The 18,544-nt window shown below is 34.1% G+C and overlaps 2 protein-coding genes across 2 annotated transcripts in view; one reads left to right on the top strand and one right to left on the bottom strand.

Moving 5' to 3' along the window:
• The first annotated feature begins 8,863 nt into the window (after positions 1-8,863).
• LOC135689882 (small ribosomal subunit protein bS1m) lies at positions 8,864-11,059 on the top strand. Its single transcript, XM_065207243.2, has 2 exons — positions 8,864-9,209; positions 10,394-11,059. Exons 1-2 carry the CDS (start codon positions 8,884-8,886, stop codon positions 10,521-10,523), a joined length of 456 nt encoding a protein of 151 aa, XP_065063315.1. The 5' UTR covers positions 8,864-8,883; the 3' UTR covers positions 10,524-11,059.
• A 470-nt stretch (positions 11,060-11,529) lies between these two features.
• The window catches only part of LOC135689678 (WD repeat-containing protein 48), a 33,416-nt gene continuing 26,401 nt past the window's right edge, over positions 11,530-18,544 (bottom strand). Inside the window, exons 17-18 of the mRNA XM_065206991.2 lie at positions 14,431-14,632; positions 11,530-12,454 (exon numbers count right to left, since the gene is read on the bottom strand). Of these exons, the coding sequence (XP_065063063.2) occupies positions 12,356-12,454; positions 14,431-14,632 (301 nt within the window). The 3' untranslated portion in view covers positions 11,530-12,355. The remainder of the gene's footprint in view (positions 12,455-14,430; positions 14,633-18,544) is intronic.

Genomic DNA, 18,544 nt, shown 5'->3' with positions numbered 1-18,544 from the left:
ATTCGGAAATCGGGGGACCTATTTGGTAACTTCCTGTCACTTGCTTTGTCGATTATTACACTGAATTTGTCACTATGTCTTAAATGAATTCAAAAGAAAGCACTTGTCTAACAATGTTGGTAGCTTTCTGTTCGCTAAACAAACACTTTTCACAGATGCTTCTTTTGGAAAACGAGATTCAGGACTCTAACAGTAGGTTAAGCCAGATACAAAAGGAAAAGCATTTTAACAGCAGATTAACATCAGAATTAACCAATTTTTTATCACATCATTATGGTTTGTCGGCATTTTATTCAGATTTGTATTTCTGGAATCAATTTTCTTGGTTTTGACATGTTTAACCTTTTGCATTCTCTTTTAAATATTTTGTGTTATCTAAGGTATCATGTTGGGCTCCACACCCTTTACAGAAAGCGTTGTAATACTTTTCTATGATGTCTTTTACCTTAACCTCGTCTACCTAAGCATTCAATTGGCCTAGCGTTAAAAACCTTCTGCTTTCTTTCGTTTTATTAACGTTTTTAAGCAAAGGTAACAATCCACAAAATATCAGTTTTTGGTATTATTACATATTTTTTTATATCAAACAATATTTTATAGCACTTCTTATTTCTTGGCTTATATATTCATCTTTCAAATCAAATTCGAATAGTTTCAGGACAATTATTATTCTCACAATATCAACTGTCACAATATCAACTTTAGCTTATGGTAAGCCAATTTTGCTTTTATGAAATCTTGAAAATCAATAATTTTGTTTAAAATCTTAAGGTCGATTTTAGCTTTATTCTTAGTTCCCCCTCTGATGATTCATTTAAATATCCTTGTCTCGGCAAATCTTGCTTTTTCTTTTTCAGGGCCTAGTTTTCAGTGCAGAATTTAAGGACATGTTCAAAAACGTGTCGCAAACGATTTTGCAAATTTTTGACAAACAACTGTATTGCCACTCATTTGTCACATTGTGCCCTAGTCGTTTGTCTCCTTTTTCCTGTGGCGCTTTAATTTCAATTTAGCAATGCAAATGAACTCCAATATATTGGAAATCCTTTACATAATTCATCCTCGATTCAACTCATTTTCATTTCCTTCTTTACCACTAGCTATTTCTTCTGCTCTTAACAAGTTAAATTTCAGTCTTTTATTGGTGGTTTCAGTTCTTTATTGTCATTATATCACCCATTGCTGTAGTTCTTCCTCAAAGTCAGCTTGACCCATCTACATGTAGTTTGCTTGCATCTTTCTGAACTTTTCGTTCAGAAAGATTTTCACTAACCAGTCAACACACACATTAACAAAGCAAGTAAAAATGGGCTTAAAGCTCACCCTTGGTACACACGTATATTCTTTCTGAACGTAACAGAATTACCAAAGATCATTGATTTTTACTAACTTGACCATTTGTCGCGGAAAGATTTTTCATTCGGCATCAATAAACCCTCTCTGTTGGTGCACTTTCCATATCCTTTTCCAAAATCTTAAAGCAAACACAATAAGACTTTAATTTCACTCAGCGCCTTGTAGATGTCAGTATAAGGAGAAACGTAAAATTGTTTTCCAAGGCTTCTTTAAATCAAGAACCCTCTCTTTTTAAGTCCAACACATGTATCCTAAAATCCCAGAGACTAAGCAAAATTTTTAGACAAAAGATTTAGATGAAGAAGGATTCTCAAAAAAATCCCTCGCTTTTCACGTTCAGCCTAAATCATGCTCCCAGATCTGTCGTTCTATTCCATCTGTCAAAACCTATATTCCTTTAACATTTTTCAGTCCTATTATCACTTTCTATCTTCAGTTGCTCGATACGGGCTTTGCTCAAAACGTCCTTAATGAATACGTTAATTTTTCCTAGTAAATCGTACTTGAATTCCTAGTATTATTTTATTACATTTTACAGCACGCAATCTAGTATATTTATGAAATATTTTAGCCAAAATCATGTTTACCATACATCTTATATTGAAAAGATTGCAAAGCGCAGCTGCTCGCTATAGTTCAATTTCATTTTAACGATTCAGAAATTTAAAAGTGTTATAATTACCTGCAGCAACTTCAGGTATCCTTTATCAAAACAACTTCCCACCCGAGTCTTTGCACTTGTTTCACTTATACATGCAAACATCGTCTTCACCTTGAAAGGTAAATTATCAAAAGCCTATGCTTGACAACCAACAGAGCTTCGAAAAGACTCCTCAACATATGATTTTCATTGTTTAAGGCAATCAACAAATAGTAAAGTGGCTTCAGTCCATCAAAATTGGCCAATCCATAAGCATAATGCCACACACACGTTTATTGATTGGCCAATGATAGCTACAAATTGATACAATTAAAATACAACTTTGTAGATTAAAGTTGAATATTGTTGCAACGTTTTGAGCATAGCACTTATGAACTTGTTGATTACCTCAAATGGTAGAGGCAAAAATTGGTTTAAACAAGATAGGCAATGCTGTAATTATTTGAGAGATTTTCTAAAAAAGAAAGCTTTGATTTTTTCGTCAATAAATTATTAGTCTTCCAACGCCTCTGTATTTTTCGAAAATCGGTTTGGCGAAAAAATTACACGTTAGGCGCCAAAATATGCAATCATGCCTAGAACTATGATTAAGTGTCACAAATTCACCAAAAGCTGGAAATGATCAGCGGATCGAATCAGGTTGAGTTGGTTTACTCTCTCTACTGCACGGGAAATTCTTTGAAGAGGACGTCTTACTCATAAATCTACAAGAATTGACAAAAATTCAGAGAATTCAGCCCTGGTTGTCATCTGCTGAAAAGTTAGTCGTATTGAGAGCTCAGCTAATTGACTTGGTGCGTTTTATAAGCAGAGCAGTATCCTCAGAGGCATAGGAGCTTTTGAAGAGAAACCTATTCCCAACTATACATTGATAATGGGTTCCTCGTGTGAAGACTTGTTTACCAATTTTCCTTCCCTGGAGAAGTTAGTGCTCTATTTATGCTTCTCTTTGCTAATCATCATAGCTTCAACAATTTTAAATGGCACTGTCCTTTACATCATAAAGAAAAGACGTAGACTACATCAGCCGTCTTTTTATCTTATTGCCGCTCTTTCATTCTCGGACCTATGCGTTGCCCTGTTTGGAGGTACTTGTTTCATGCTTGCCAACGTCGTAGAGAAGTCGAGCAAATGTTATTTGGAAAACGTCGCTTTTTTCATAACAACATTCTTCACCACAAACACTACACTTCTTCTATGTGTCATAACCTACGATCGTTACAGCTGTATAGCAAATGTGAAATCACTTGGAATGCATACAAATAAGCGCAAAGTCAAGATTCAAATCATTATTTGCTTCGTAATCTCGTCCCTGACAGCGATGACACAAATCCTGGAACGATGTTGCATCACTATTGCGTTAGAAATGCTCACCATACTCATCGTAACTTGCTTCATATTTATTGGAATTTATTGTTGGAAGCTTCGCAAGGCACTAAGCAATTACTACAAGGATAAACAACATTTCAAAAAGCTCTCAAGTGGCCTTCTTAAGGGCGTCAACCGTTCGGTTCTACTTCTAGTATTAAGTTTTGCAGTGTTCTATCTCCCAATGGTCTGTGTGATGGCTATCTTAATTGTATTTCATGCCACCTGTAAGCATCCTCAGTCAGTTCCAACATACTTTGTGTGGTGCTGCACCATCGGCTTTTTGAACTCTGTATTCGACCCCATAATATATGCATATCGCTGCGATGTGATCGGGAAAGAAATTCGACAATTACTGCGAAAAGCAAAAGCACGAGTTTAGATGTCTTCTAACAAAACAGTTGCTTGCAGTTAAATTTAGTTAATACTTATATTGGTTCTTTAATACTTATATTGTTGTCACGTAAAAGGGTATTTGTCGTTATTTTGATTTTATGATCAGACAAATTTAAAAATCTTATAATTTGTTTACTTTTACAATTTTGAGGTTTTGTTTTTCCTTTTGGAAAGGAGAAAAGATACCTACGCGGAATTGATCGTTAATTTTTCGTTGTTAACTGTAGTCGATTTTCAACATTGCGCCGTTATACTGACAATTGGTAATGAAATGTTAAATGAAAGAGTATATCAAAGTATTGGAACAATATCCTAGTAGATATAATAATAATAATAATAATAATGATAATAATAATAAACATTTTTGGAGCGCACATACAAATAAAAAATTATCTATCTATGGCGCTTTACAATGACAAAAGTTTATGACTAGCTTAAAATTTAGATAATTAATAATAAGTCCTTTACTTGTAAAGAATCTTAAAACGGCTAAAATGAATGTTTATGCAATGAAGTCCGTTTAACTAAAAGCAATTTTAAAGAAATACGTTTTCAAATTTTTCTTAAAAATATTCAAATTTGGAGATGTTTTAACATTGTTGGGCAGCATGTTCCAAAGTCGGAGAGCGCAGACTGAGAAGGCTCTGTCCCCATAATACTTCAATTTTGATCGTTGTTTTTGCAGGTTGATGCCATTCGCTGATCGTAATGAGTAGTTTGATTTCTTCGGCTCGAGCAAATCACTAATATAAGTTGGTGCTTGACTGTGTAATAATTTAAAAACTATGGTCAAAACTTTGAATTCAATTCTGTATTTGATAGGCAGCCAATGCAATTTTTTTAATCCAGGAGATATATGCTCGAATTTTGAAAGGCCAAGGATGACCCTAGCAGCAGAATTCTGGACATTCTGCAGTGATATAAATATAATATATAGATATAAAAATATCATCGTCTGTTATCAGTTTTTCTCAAAAGCTTAAAACAATTTTATTTAATATAAACTATCAAATTTGATTCTGAAGCAAAATTTATTGTCTTGTCACTCATGTAAATGATTAATTACATTTAAAACCACTTTAGAAAAGGGGGTGCTCCGTCCTCGATTAGTTCATCTACTGAGAGAGCTCCTCCTAAAAAAATTCCCCTACAAACAACATCTTAGTAATCGTTATTTATTGTTATTAAGTTTTTTTTATGTAATGTGTTAGCATTGTATGTAATTAATTGTAATGTAGAGTAATAAGATATTGTATGTTGAGGAATTTTAAAATATAAAAAAACTGAAACTGATAACTGAACTGAAACAGTGTCCCACAAAAAGATTAAAGCACAAAAAGCTTTAAGAAGGAGCATTTTGTGAGTGAATTAAAATTGAATCTAAATTATTGAATTCAACAAAGCATTCTGTGACAGAAGGGCAATATTTTTTGCCAAAGAGGGCATAAGCTACATCAAATGAAGCATACTTCAGACCAAGCAAAGGCAATAAATGTCTTTAACCACAATATGGAACAAGAACAGAAGTGTTCATTGAAAATTAAAACATGTAAATAATAATAATGATTGTTCTGCGACGTGAAATAAAATCAGAGCCATTTCACTAACCAATATCCAATGAGAACAAACACGGGATAGCTGTGATAGTCTTAGACAAGAAAAAGGCTGAAAGTGATTAGCCATTTGCTAGCAATATAATAGATATGGAACAAAATCAATATGGCCTAGATAGCTGGATTTTGCATGCAGCTTCGAGCATCTTCTACTTTTAAAATGAAAGAAGAATACTTTAGGGCTCATATTTAAGAGGTCTTCTTATATTATGTTTATGCATAACTGGTCAACAATTTTAATTGCTTCTAAAGAATATTTGGCGAGACAAGTGTCATACCACCACTGTTTACTGGCGTGATTAAATAAAAACATTTCTGTGATTTCACGACTATTATAAGCTTGGACAATTGCCATCAAAATAATTCTCTGGTCAAGATGAAAATATATGATTGATAGCAGGAACATCATTTTTCTCTAGGAAAGTTTCCACATCAATGAGACATTCAATTTCTTGATTTACTGCCATTTTCGCGGGCTTCGTTTATTGTACTTTACTTGATTGAATTGAATTGAACCAGAATTTCGCTATACTTTTTCAATGGATAATCTACGTCAGAGTTTCTCACAAGTTACGTCAGAGTTTCTCACCAGAAACAAAAGAAGACAAACTTTAATTGTCTTTTTCGACTCGCGCACGAAATTAATTTATTTTCGAGTTTTCACCAATTCATTGATTTAAAATAAAATTCTGCACTTTCATTGGCTGACAAAACAAATGCTTAATTTATTCCAAAGATGAAACAATGGTTCAGATTGAGGGGATTTTGAATCTCAATCAGATTGTCTTCAAACAGGCTCCTACGCATCGCCAGGCTATGCAACCTTACGACGACACTGTCTGCAACTCAGAGACAAACAAGGAAGTGTATGGTTGTCTTTGGAGTAAAATTTAATATTTCAACCTTCATTTTCGCAAATTCATTTTTCGAGAAAAATGTCGTTCTCGCGTGGGAACGGTGACAATCTGGATCCGCCCCTGCACTCTTTTCATTTCGAGTTACGAATTCTGATGACTCCAATCTGAAGACTTTTCTGTAGACTTTCTGTAGAAAAATTTTGAAAGTCTGAAGCCTTGAAAGCTCTCTTTCTAGTAGACGAGATGACAAGGCTTCATAATGGGTTAGTTTTTGGATTTATTTTGTGAAAAAGTTAATAGAAAACAAAACTTCTCTTTTGTTACTTTTGTTTCTAATCGACCATGAAGGAAGATTACAAAAATCAAAAGTTTTCATTGCAAAAATTATTTATCAAGTGCAAGATAGAAAATGATATAAGGTTCTTCAATGCCATGATATTAGTTTTTGCTTAGACAGGCGATAGAGGGTCCCGTTAGTCACCAGTCAATATATTTGGCTTCAGATTTCTTTAATGCTTTATACACCAAAGCAAAATGCGTATGAGTTCTTAATTGGATTGCAGTATAAAAATGCCTGTAACAGAATGACTTGAAATTGTTCTCCTCTGTCAAACGTAGAACAGATTTCAATATCAAGGGACATTCGATGGCAAAAAGGAGAAGCATTATCAATCAAGAGAGACAATATAGGGATTATGCACAAATTATGTAATCAAAGTTGGGCAGTTTTAAAAAAATCTCGTTCCTAAAATTATCAGTTAGCAAGCTATAACAATGACCGTAAATGTCTGTGTTAATCTTCCTCTCCCGGTCTTTGATTACTTTCTGTGTCCGGAATGGTTCAGCCGGAAGGTATGAAGGTCCGGAATGGATCAGCCAGAAGGCATTAAGGTCCGGAATGGATCAGCCAGAAGACATTAAGGTCCGGAATGAATACGCCAGAAGGCATTAGGGTCCGGAATGAATCAGCCAGAAGGCATTAGGGTCCGGAATGAATCAGCCAGAAGGCATTATGGTCCGGAATGGATCAGCCAGAGGGCATTAAGATCCGGATTGGGTCAGCCAGAAGGCATTAGGGTCCGGAATGAATCAGCCAGAAGGCATTATGGTCCGGAATGGATCAGCCAGAGGGCATTAAGGTCCAGAATGGATCAGCCAGAAGGCATTAAGGTCCGAATAAATCAGCCAGAAGGTATCAAGGTCCGGAATGGATCAGGCTAATGCCTAGTCTAATAAAGCACATTTTCTGTTAGAAGACTTTTCAGAAATATATCAAGTTTTATAATTTAAAAACCCGTTTTTCTCGGATTAATACCGCGGCCCCTGAATCCCGCATTGGAAAAGGTTAATTATTAGTCTTTGGAGCAAAACAGTTTGTTAGTCAGCTATTCGTAACCCCTTCTGCACCCTCAAGCTACAAAACCCCTTTAACCTTGCTTAGCTTTGACCTTTGCTCAAATTTGCCCACCTACCTCTTCAGTGCTGGTTTCGTGCTTGGGCCAGATCGTGTTCAATAACACAGAACTGTTAAAGTTGCAGCTTTAATCACCATAACATAAATATAAATCAATTTCTTAATGCAAAAATTAAAAAATCTGTTTTGTCTACAGAAATCAGGAACTAAACGTACTCAGTAAGAAATCTTGAAGCATTTTAAACAATGGAGTTAAAGTCTGGAACAGTATACCTTTTGATATAAGGCAATTTAATGATAAACGTACTTTTTCGAAGAATTACAACGCATGGCTTCTAACAAACAGTGCTCGATCGGTTGATATTCTTCTTGTATATAGTCTTAACTAAAAAATCCTTCTCAAATCCTATTTTGGCAAACATTTATATTTCGGTCTTTTCGTTTATTTGTTTGATTTTGATCTAAATTTTAATAACAATTTAATTTGAATTTGAATAATAACCTAGCAAGTATCTTGAGTTCTCAAACTTGATTCTGTTACTTTAGTTCCATATTGCTTGGTTTCAATATTTTTATTTTATCTAATTTATATTTTTATTTGTTGTTGTTATGTTCCTTCTAACACAATTTGCTTCATTTATATTGCAAATTGTTGTTAAATTGTGTTAAGGGCACTTGGCTCGATAGCTCTACTGAGTTTTTTCCAAATGTCCTAAGCTTACATAATTAATTTCAAATCGTGTTATTAGTATATTGTAGTTAAAAATTTGAATCATTAATATGAAATGAAATTAAAGTTGAAAGTCATCCTTTTTAATGTGTATATGGCAAGCTTTGGGCACAATTCTATGAGATGCATATAATTCATTTTAGTCTGAAAGTTGGATTCTGTCAATGACAGAGACATGTGATGAAGCAATAATTTTATCACAGCTTTCTATGCGTAACAGGACTCATGTCTTTATCCAAAACAAACAGGGGCTGCACCCCCAATTTCTTTGCAGATTTTAACAAATTAGGCTACGCCTTTTGAGTCTCACGTCACTACATCCCTAATCCGGGGCCGTAGCTACCTCTGTTCTTTGGGGGCTCGAACCCCCCATAATAAGAAAAACCCTGTGAACGTTCTTCTAGCGCGCGCCCCTCCAGACCACTGATTTCTCCAGACCTCCACTGTATGTTCCTCAAGAGGAGGCTGTTGAGGCATGGTATGATAAAATGGCGACGCGTAGTTGTGGAAATTTGCTAAGGAAGTACTGTAGAGACATAATACGAAATGGTTACCTTGTTCAACAGAAAGGATTGCTCAGAGATCATAACATAGTTAGATATTACAGTAATGAAAATGTAGAGAACCATGATTCCAGGAATTCCCAAGAAAAGACTTTTGAAGAATTGCTTGAAAGCTCTCCGCTTATGAAAATTAGGCGTCCACAAGGAAAGATCGTATCTGGCAAAATAACAAACGTTTGCAACGATGATCTTTATGTAGACTTTGGAGGAAAGTTTGAAGTCGTTGTTAAAAGGCCCCCAGTTAATACAGAGTAGGTATTTTACAACCAAATTTCAATTTCAATAGCATAATTGGGCTCCAAATATGGGTAGAAACTTACCGTATCAGGACATATGATATGGGTAGCAGGACAGGACAGGTGTACCAAGAATTTCTTTATGTGCGTTTTTAAGCATTGTAGTACACCCTAGAAAACAAAAGGTGATAGCCCACTGAAGATCACTATAACTACTTTCTGCAAGAACGTCAGCAAAATATACAAAATTATTACTTTGCATTTTATGGTTATTTCAGGGTAGAATTATTTTCTTTTAATTTACTAGTGCCCAGTGAGTGAATTCCATTCGATTCAACCCAATACCCTAATTAAATTAGAAAAAATCCACCCATAAAATTAATATTCCATATGTTTTTTTAGCCTCTTAAATACAAAGTAACTACGAATTGTGTATAAAGAAAATAGTGAAAACTTTAACAAGATCTGAATATTTTTAATATACTGTTATGTTGAAAATACTTTTCTGTATTCTGAGAAACCAGCTTTTTTTTGTTTCTTCTCACCTTCTGTTGCCAGTCTAAAGGGTCTGCTAGCCATTCACCTTGTTAACTATTAGTACGGAGAATTTTCACCCACTCTGTTTATTTCAGGCCCATAAGGATTTGGGTAATTTTCCACCTGCCTTATTCATTCCAGACCCCTGTCTTTACAGACTTTATAGTGGATAAACTATTTGGAAATTTGAATATTTAGGTAATGAGAAATATCAAAGATAAAAACTGATATTTACTGTATTTATCTAGTTATATGATCAATAAAACTTTGAATTCTACAATTAGACAAATTCATGCAAATCTGCTAACAGTGAGAGCAAAGATGCAGCAGTGCCATTTGCCATATTTAAAAAAGAATTATTTATGATATCATATTTAGTAACAGCCTCTATTTATTTAATAATATTTATGAATGAAAGACATTATTTTTGGTGTCATGCTAAAAAAGGGTCAAATCAATATGCTAATAACCAATTCTCAGTCATTGAAAAAAAATCTTGCAGTCATGAAAATTTATTTCCTCAATGTTTGATGTACAGAACATCCCTATTTAATTTTGATACTTTTTTATTTATATACAATAATTGATTTTCAAATCTTCATTCAAAGAATCAAATATTTACTATCACTTTCAATAATATTTCAAATTCCTTTTCCTTTCAGAGTTTACCAAATTGGCAGGCAGGTTAAAATAATGCTTCGAAAATTGGAGATGACAGGACACTTTTTGGGTCAAAATAAACACATAACCTTACTTGAAGCAGATGGGAAATTACTAGGCATTGACAATTAACAAAGTTCAAGACCAAAATGGTTATGGAAGAGCAATGCAATGCTATAACATAGTTGTTGGCAATCAGTTTTAGCATACTTTTCTTATTATCCTGTGTGTCAGTATGTGCTTTTTATCATCATACTTTTATGGGATGGGAATGTTTAGCTTTACAGATTTTTAGGACCTAAGAAGAAACAATATCATAGACACTTGTATTAACTTACATTAGATGCTCTCTTGAAGAAACCAGATCTGTCATAAGCTAGAATCAATGTTGTTTTGCAGTTTCCACCTACAAACATTAATATTCAATATCTTTAGTATGATGGTGTACTAAAATCCTCTATTTTTCACCAATACTTTAAAGATATTGTTACAATTTAATAATGATATACCTGTAGCAATCTTTTTAACATGTTACCAAACAAAAGCATCACCATAGCTCTCAATAGATTCTATCTTCACTTACCTTAACTAATTTAAATTTAAATTGTCTACTCCCTGTAGTGTCAAATATTTTCCATTTTGCATGTTTGTATTCCTTTTTGTTAATATCACCTGCTTGCTTTCTATTGATAACTTCTATTCAAACCTTTGGAATCTGCAAGTACTTTAGTGTGATATGATTCTTGCTATTTGAAATTTGCATTAAGATCAAATAGAAATGCTACCAGAAAAATTGGCTTTGCTCTTCTTTCAATTGACAGCAAATCAGGCAAAAACTCCATACTCTGGCAAAATATTTGGAAACACAATAGACTACCACATGCAATTTCAACTGCTGGTAGGATTATGATGAAACTAGTCTACAGCAAGCACCTTCCAATTTATAGACACACATTAAAAAGCAGCACTTGCTGTTTTGTGAATTATATGATGATTGTTCAAACATCTCCATCATTCAACCCCATCTTTGTTCAAGCCAAACTTCTTAAATCATTTTTGTGACTTTCTATCTTATACTCTTGACATTGACCAAAAGAAAAGGAACTTTCATGTGAAGGCCTCAAATAAGTAGCAGAAGTGCAAGGATTCAATTTTGAGTTCATTAAATACAACTATTTACAAGTAATTCACCACAACCCAACTACATAAATCAAAGTGTTAAACTGACAATGAAACTTAAGTTTCAGTTTACAGGTGCTATAGATCTCTAATGTAGAAATCTATGAAAAACATTTTATTCTAATTCACTTCCCTCGTGTATCTCAATAATAATTTGTCTCTTTGAAAACAGAATTATGAATTTCAATATACATATATTGTACTTCTCATAGATTTAGAGGACAAAAATTGTAAAGATTTCATTTATACTGTACGTGGGGGTTGGGGTACGTATGGTTGCACGAGTGTGCAATTTTCAGAGGTTTTCAGAATACAAAGAAGAACCTATCTCCTAATTAGACATATAACAGAATAATGGACTTTATGTTTCACATTAAAACCCTCAATTATACCCAAAATGTTTCAAAGTAAGGACAAATTACCACCACTTTACAACCAAAGTAACCAGCCTGAAATATTTATACACAAATTAACAAGCTTCAAACTCCTAAAACAAGCCTTTTGGTAATTGCTGAAAAATTTGACACAGAGAAATGTGCCCCCAAGGCTACACAAGGGGAAATTACATAGCATAGAGCAAAGGAGGCGCTCGTTGAAATTAATGTTGCTGTTGACCAAAAACCACTCATCTGGACATCTTGCAAAATAGGTGATTCACTTTAAGGACTGAAGGAGAACTCAGTCGCTCATGGCTTCCCAAATTGCTGCAACTTCTCACTTGTCAATTGTCTGGACAAAACAAGGATGTAATGACCTCTTCTTGAAGACAAAGTACGCCATGATCTTCATTTATCTTTTGAAAGCTTGTACTGAAGTATAAGATCAGTCTTGCTTTTCCAAATCAAATTTTGTACGGTCCGTAGATCCATTTTTGGGTCCAGCACCTGTAAGAAGTACAAAGCTATGTGATTTGCTCGCAAGCACTTCTTTGCTCACTGTCTATAGTAAAAGAAGGTGTCACTGCTGCGGTTATCTCGGAAAATACCTGGCAGTTAATACAATATTTTTTGTAGATCAAATCCCAGGGCAACTCATATCAACTGCACTGCACTGTCTATACTATTCTAGGAATAACACAAAATACAATTGCTAAATTTAAAGCAACTGAAATCAAATGCTTTCTTTTGTGCAGCAAAAACCAGTGAATGAAAAAGCAAACACATTTCTGTTTAAAAAAGACCCTACTTTGCTTGTTTTTAAATTCTGCAATAAATTATTGTTCATAAACTTTATATTCGTGTAATCGCTAGCAAGGAACGCTGCATGATGGGTTTAAGTTGAGCTTTAACTGGCAAGTAAATTTTTTTTTCCATTATCTATCAACTAACCATGATACTGGTTGGTTTGCCATTACAGATAATTCATTCTAGCTCGTCATTTGAACTGTCTTTATTTTCCATATTTTTTGTGAATCCCTTTACACTTCTGTAATTTTCCGATTAATTCATTCTTATGAAAAACCAATAATTACTATAACCTTAGAAAAACTTTAGTCAAATAAACAATTGATATCTGGAATAAAACAGTATAAAAAGGTATTAAGTGAAGAGTTATGCTCGAAACGGTATACTAAATATTCATTTCTTGTACAAAGTAAAAGATTTTACATTTGATAATATAAAGGAACATTGACTCGCAAATACTTTAACACAAGGTTTACACAAAACTGGTGGAAGTTTCCTTGAAAACAACTAAAGGTTCTGAGACGATTCAAAATCGTTTAACTATAACCTGCTTCAGCAATTATGTATAACGTCGAAAATCTGTCGTCAAATGCTCCATCGACATTAGCTAGCTGCCATACAAATCAACTAAAAACGAACAAGTTGCATCATTACGCTTAGCACCAAAGCTGTTACAATTTGGTGACAGGAGTGGGATTGACTTTGTTGCAGGAATTAAAAATGAAAAGCAGCCAAACTTCGCCAAAACGCAGGCAGTTTTGCAGCTTTTGTTTATCTGCCCAACCAAGAGAACATTAGAGATATTGGTCTTATTGTTATTTTGGTCAAACTATTCGCTGATGCACAACAATCTAATTGGGGATATGTGTGCCTGTAATCTCTGTAACTCAATTGTGACAGCTTTCGCAAAGTGCGAGCACCTAAAAAGTATATAATCAATTAAAAAGCTTATATGCAACAAATTGTGCATTACTTAATACGCCAAAAATTACATGACAAGTGCATATTTTGATACTATCAAATAATGTCCAGAAAACATTACAGTTTCACGGCTGTGAGACGGAGGAAGGTTGCCCAACGATTCTGTAGTGATAAGGAGTGCCAATGAATGACAAGGGTATATAAAGCGAGACGAGTTTACTCTTGTGCTTTGTCTTTTTTCCTAACAAAGCATGACGGCCAAACTACATACGTTTTGCTTGAATTCAATTAAAAAACTTAAATTAAAAAAATACAAGGAAATTTTCAGGAGACCAGATAGGGCAGAATTTCCTCCGGAGATAGACTGAAATGTTTTCTTAACTCTAATTAATGTGTATCAAAATAGCAACAGGGTGGCAGCCAAAATCAGTTAAGCATTGGACGACACATTTCTTACCATACAGAAGGATTTCAACCAACAGAGGTACGCAGAAGAAAAAATCTTCTCATTGGCAGAAATGATGTCTTAAATGAAATATGAGACTTGACAATCAATGTTTGACGAACTTCGATGGAAATCAAGGGATTCACCGCCTTTCAACCTAATATTTGATATTGGCAAAATTTGCTATACATATTTGCTACTGAAATAGGACAATGATGAGAAATATACTGGCAGGAAATTGAAAATGCATGTTTGAATACCATTATGCTTGCAAATTGTGAAGATTGAAGTAATGTATGATGAAGCTTACCGTGTCATTGCAGTACAGTTCAACTTTAGCCTCTGCGAGGGCAGCTAACTCTTCAGGATTGAGTTGCGTCTGACTCTGTTTTTCAGCATTTTGTGCTGTTGCTGTTGTTCCCGATGGGGTGTTTTCTGCCAAAACGATTTTCTCATAAACATGTTCCATAACTTTTCGAATATGAATCATATCACTCGCAGAAAGCCGATCACTAAAAAAAGGGAATCGAAATATAAAAAAGTCAACTGAGAAGATGGCGTTTGTTTCAAGGTAGGCCGCTATCATTCAATTCGATACTGTTATGCCAGGGTTTAGAATACCTTAGTTATAAGCTCAAAAAAACTGATCAGGTCTATCAAAAGTGAAACAGGATAAATGAAAGAGGCATTACGAATTACAGCAGGGTTGCTAGGTAGGTGAGCAAAAGCAGTATTACTGAAATATTGTCCTTCTAGCTTTGCCATTTCAGTTGATAGCAAAACCTATGTAACTTAGTCCGAAGAAATATTGTTGGATAGGACGTACCGCATCTTTCCTACCAATGAAAGATATTTGGCACGCATCTCAAACCAAACATTTCGTGTATCAGCACGCATTTGAAACCGCATTGCTACACCTGAATATTACATGTTGCCCCGATTATCGCATTAAGCGTGAAACCTGCAGTATCAACGTAGAACCTTCCTGTACTATACACAAAAAGCAACTGAAAATTATACACGGAGAGCAAAACTGGTGTTTGATTGGCAGATTTTGACTAACTGTTTCATTTTGACCAATCAGGCTTATGGTCCAATAAAGTTGTGATGGTCACACCATGGCAAGAAAGTTGCTGTTCATTTTCTGGAGGTGTTCGTTGTGTAGCGTCTAAATCACTGTGGCAACGAAAAAACGTTAGAAAGACATTGCTTGTCTATTGCTTGGCTGTGTCCGCTTTACAGATGTGTCCATTGTAGGGTGTCCGCTAATATGGATTCAACTATATTTCGGACATTAAATTCCGCTCATTACGGTCCATATGCCACGACCTGTAAATGCTTCATTGACATAGACGATTGTCAAAGACCGGATTCAGTTGAAAAAGATAAATATATGGGACAAAGACAAATACAGTTAATTGAGAAAAACGCACATCTAATGAACTGCGGTTTCTGAAAGACGGTTTTCACATAAACCTAATAAAGCCGATTTAAAACTGCTTCCTTGCCTATTAAAAAATAATATCAGCTCATATAAGAAGTCTTTACAGGCTTATTCGGTTTCATAAGTTGTGGAAAGACATTTTCCTTGTTTAGAACTGGCTGACGTGATATTTTGATATTTTGGTTGAATGACTGCCCAGAATCACGCACTAGATTTAATATGAAATCATAGCTTTTGAATACACTGCACCTGTCTGTTTCCGTCAATGTTAAACTCAACTATGTTTACAAAATTCATCTACTGCAAAGTAACAAAGTAATTTTCTTGACACGATTGATGAACCATCTGCGTGGGGACTAACATACAGTCCCTTTTTGGTCGTGTAGAAAATCGAGAGAATTGAGTTTTTAAGAAATGCGAGATCAAAATCTATGTTTAAAGTTTTTGAATCTGGACAAAATAGTCCGAAAGAGCATGACAGAATGACTCTGTGTGTGAAAAGTCAGTTGAAAATGTTACGCATTGGCTTAAATAACCAAACTTTGGTCTTCACAAATCACGCGCGGTCTTTCACCCCAAATCTCGATCCAGTTCCCTTTAACACGGTTAGTTAAAAATGTGTATTGGGATTGAAGCAAAACTCTAGATGGTCAGGCATCTTTATGAGAACTCATCTCTTGAGCCTCAGTGGCTCCATTTAGTGTCATCTTGTACTTATTGGAATTAAATATGTTTTTGAAATCTAAGCTATAGATTAACACTAATTTTTGCTCTTAAAAAAAGACAAAAAATTTACCCAGTAATTTAAGTGGGAGGATCTTTAGTTGAAATTCGGCTCAAAGTTTACAACTCTATTGACCCTCCCAAAGACACGGTTTTAAGTCGAATCTTTAAACGGCCAAAAATGAGTCCATTTGAGCATCTGAAGATTCTTCCCGCAAGATCTATGGCTTTATTCCCCTGTCTTTCTTTAGTAATGGCAAATACTATTGCTAATGTATTTCTAAGATCCTGCACACCTTTTATAGGCATCTTTTTCTTTCAATCTCAAGATCTCTTACATTGCCTGTCATGGAAAACTTCAAATTGTTTTCATCTAGAGGAAGCTATTCTTTCAGAAAGCTGTTTTTGATTACATAACTTCAAAAAATAGAGGAGATCTATTTCTCAGACCTTTCTAAATTTCAGACGTTCCAATCAAAGAAAATTGAAAATCGGGAGATTTTAAATAATTTCTGTGCAGTATTCGAATTTTTCCATCGGCAAAAATTAATACCTGAGTAAATTTGTAAAAAAATCCACAAAAATTATTGTTCTTGCAAAATTAATTCCCTTAAGACCTGGGAAAATAATAAACTTGAAAAGTGAAGTAAAACTTGATATCTATACATCTAAATTCAAAATGAATTTCTTTATTTTATCTCGCTATATTGAATACAGTTTTTTATAGAAAGTATTATACTTCAATACGTATTAAATTTCTATAAAAATGTGGAAACATCTGCAATAAAGAAGATTGAGATGACATTCGAACGCACCAGTTCTAAAGCTCAAGTTGAATTGGATTTTCTTTGTTGTAACGCTTACACGCAGATTTACGTTTTTGCGAGGCAATTCATCAGAAAAGTTTTTGTTGTAGTAAAAAGTCAATCATAGTTCTCACTGGCTGACAAAATGTTTGCTTTTTTTTCGTGGCATAACTTACCGAAAAACTGTTTCAAATCACTTGATTTTCTAAGGAAGTATATTTCTGTCGTTAGTAAAAGTGGTGGTTGTGCATTTTTAATCACAATCCGAACAGCTAAAGCAGGCCGCATCTCAATGAAACAAATAAACTTATGAATAGCTATCTAAGTAGTACTAAAAAGGAAGATTTTGGAAGGTCTTCATTCATTTGTAAAAAGAAAGGAAGATCTATTGATATTTATCCCCAATTCATAAAAGGAAAAGGAGATATTTCATTTCTCCTCTTCTATTAAAAAAGAAAATCATTCTCCGGTCTTGCTCCATTTATAAAAGGGAAGAAAGATCTGGTCTTTCTTAATTTGACAAAGGAAAAGAAGATCTCTTACTGATAATTCTTAACTCATATAATGGAAGGGATGACCACAATATTATTTTCTTAAATCACATAAAGGGTAAAAGTTCTTTCACTATTATAATCTTAAATCCCATGGATCATAAAATATTCTTTTCTCAAATCACATGAAAAAAAGAAGATTTATCACTGTTTCTCTTTTAATGGTATGAAGGGAATAAAGATCTATTGCTGACCATACCTAAATCTTATAACCAAATTAAGCTTTATCACTATTCACTCATAAATCGTATAGATGAAAGAAAGATCTACCAATGTCTATCCTTAAATGATATCAAGGAAAGGAAGATCAATTACTGTTCATTCCTAACACTTATAAAGGAAAGAAGATTCATCACTATTCATTCTTAAATCATACAAAAAGAAAGGAAGATCTAGCACCGTTTATATTAAAGTCAAATAAAAAGAGAAGGAAAATTCATCACTATTTATTCTTAAATCATAAAAAAAGAAAAGAAGATCTAACATTGTTTATTCTTAAATCTTGAAAAGAAAAGAAGATCTACCAATGTTTATTAAAGGGCCGATTCTGCAAAAATTATTTTAGCAAAAATTTGAAGAGTAATCTAAGGTATAAATCATTGAAAAAAGAAATTGATAATTCATGGTTTTAAAAAGTTTCTGATATTTTTGGGATTTATGAAGTTTTGAAAGATTAACAGAATTTATTGACTCAGGACATTCCGAAGAATTTGTAATTCTTGCTACTATAAAACTTTTAAGCCAAGTTTACTACAATGTAGAAAAGGACTTGCGCACTCAATGAGAAGAAGATTTCGTAAAAACGAACTGGAAAATCTAGCCATTCAAACGAACTTTTTAATCTTTATGCGTCTCAAATCTTCGAGGGACCTACACCTAACGACTAGTGATTTAAATTGA

This window comes from Rhopilema esculentum, chromosome 5 (assembly GCF_057945365.1).
Source record: "Rhopilema esculentum isolate cy_ngs chromosome 5, ASM5794536v1, whole genome shotgun sequence".
Classification (NCBI taxonomy): Eukaryota; Metazoa; Cnidaria; class Scyphozoa; order Rhizostomeae; family Rhizostomatidae; genus Rhopilema; species Rhopilema esculentum.
This window is presented reverse-complemented; position numbering and strand designations above follow the sequence as displayed.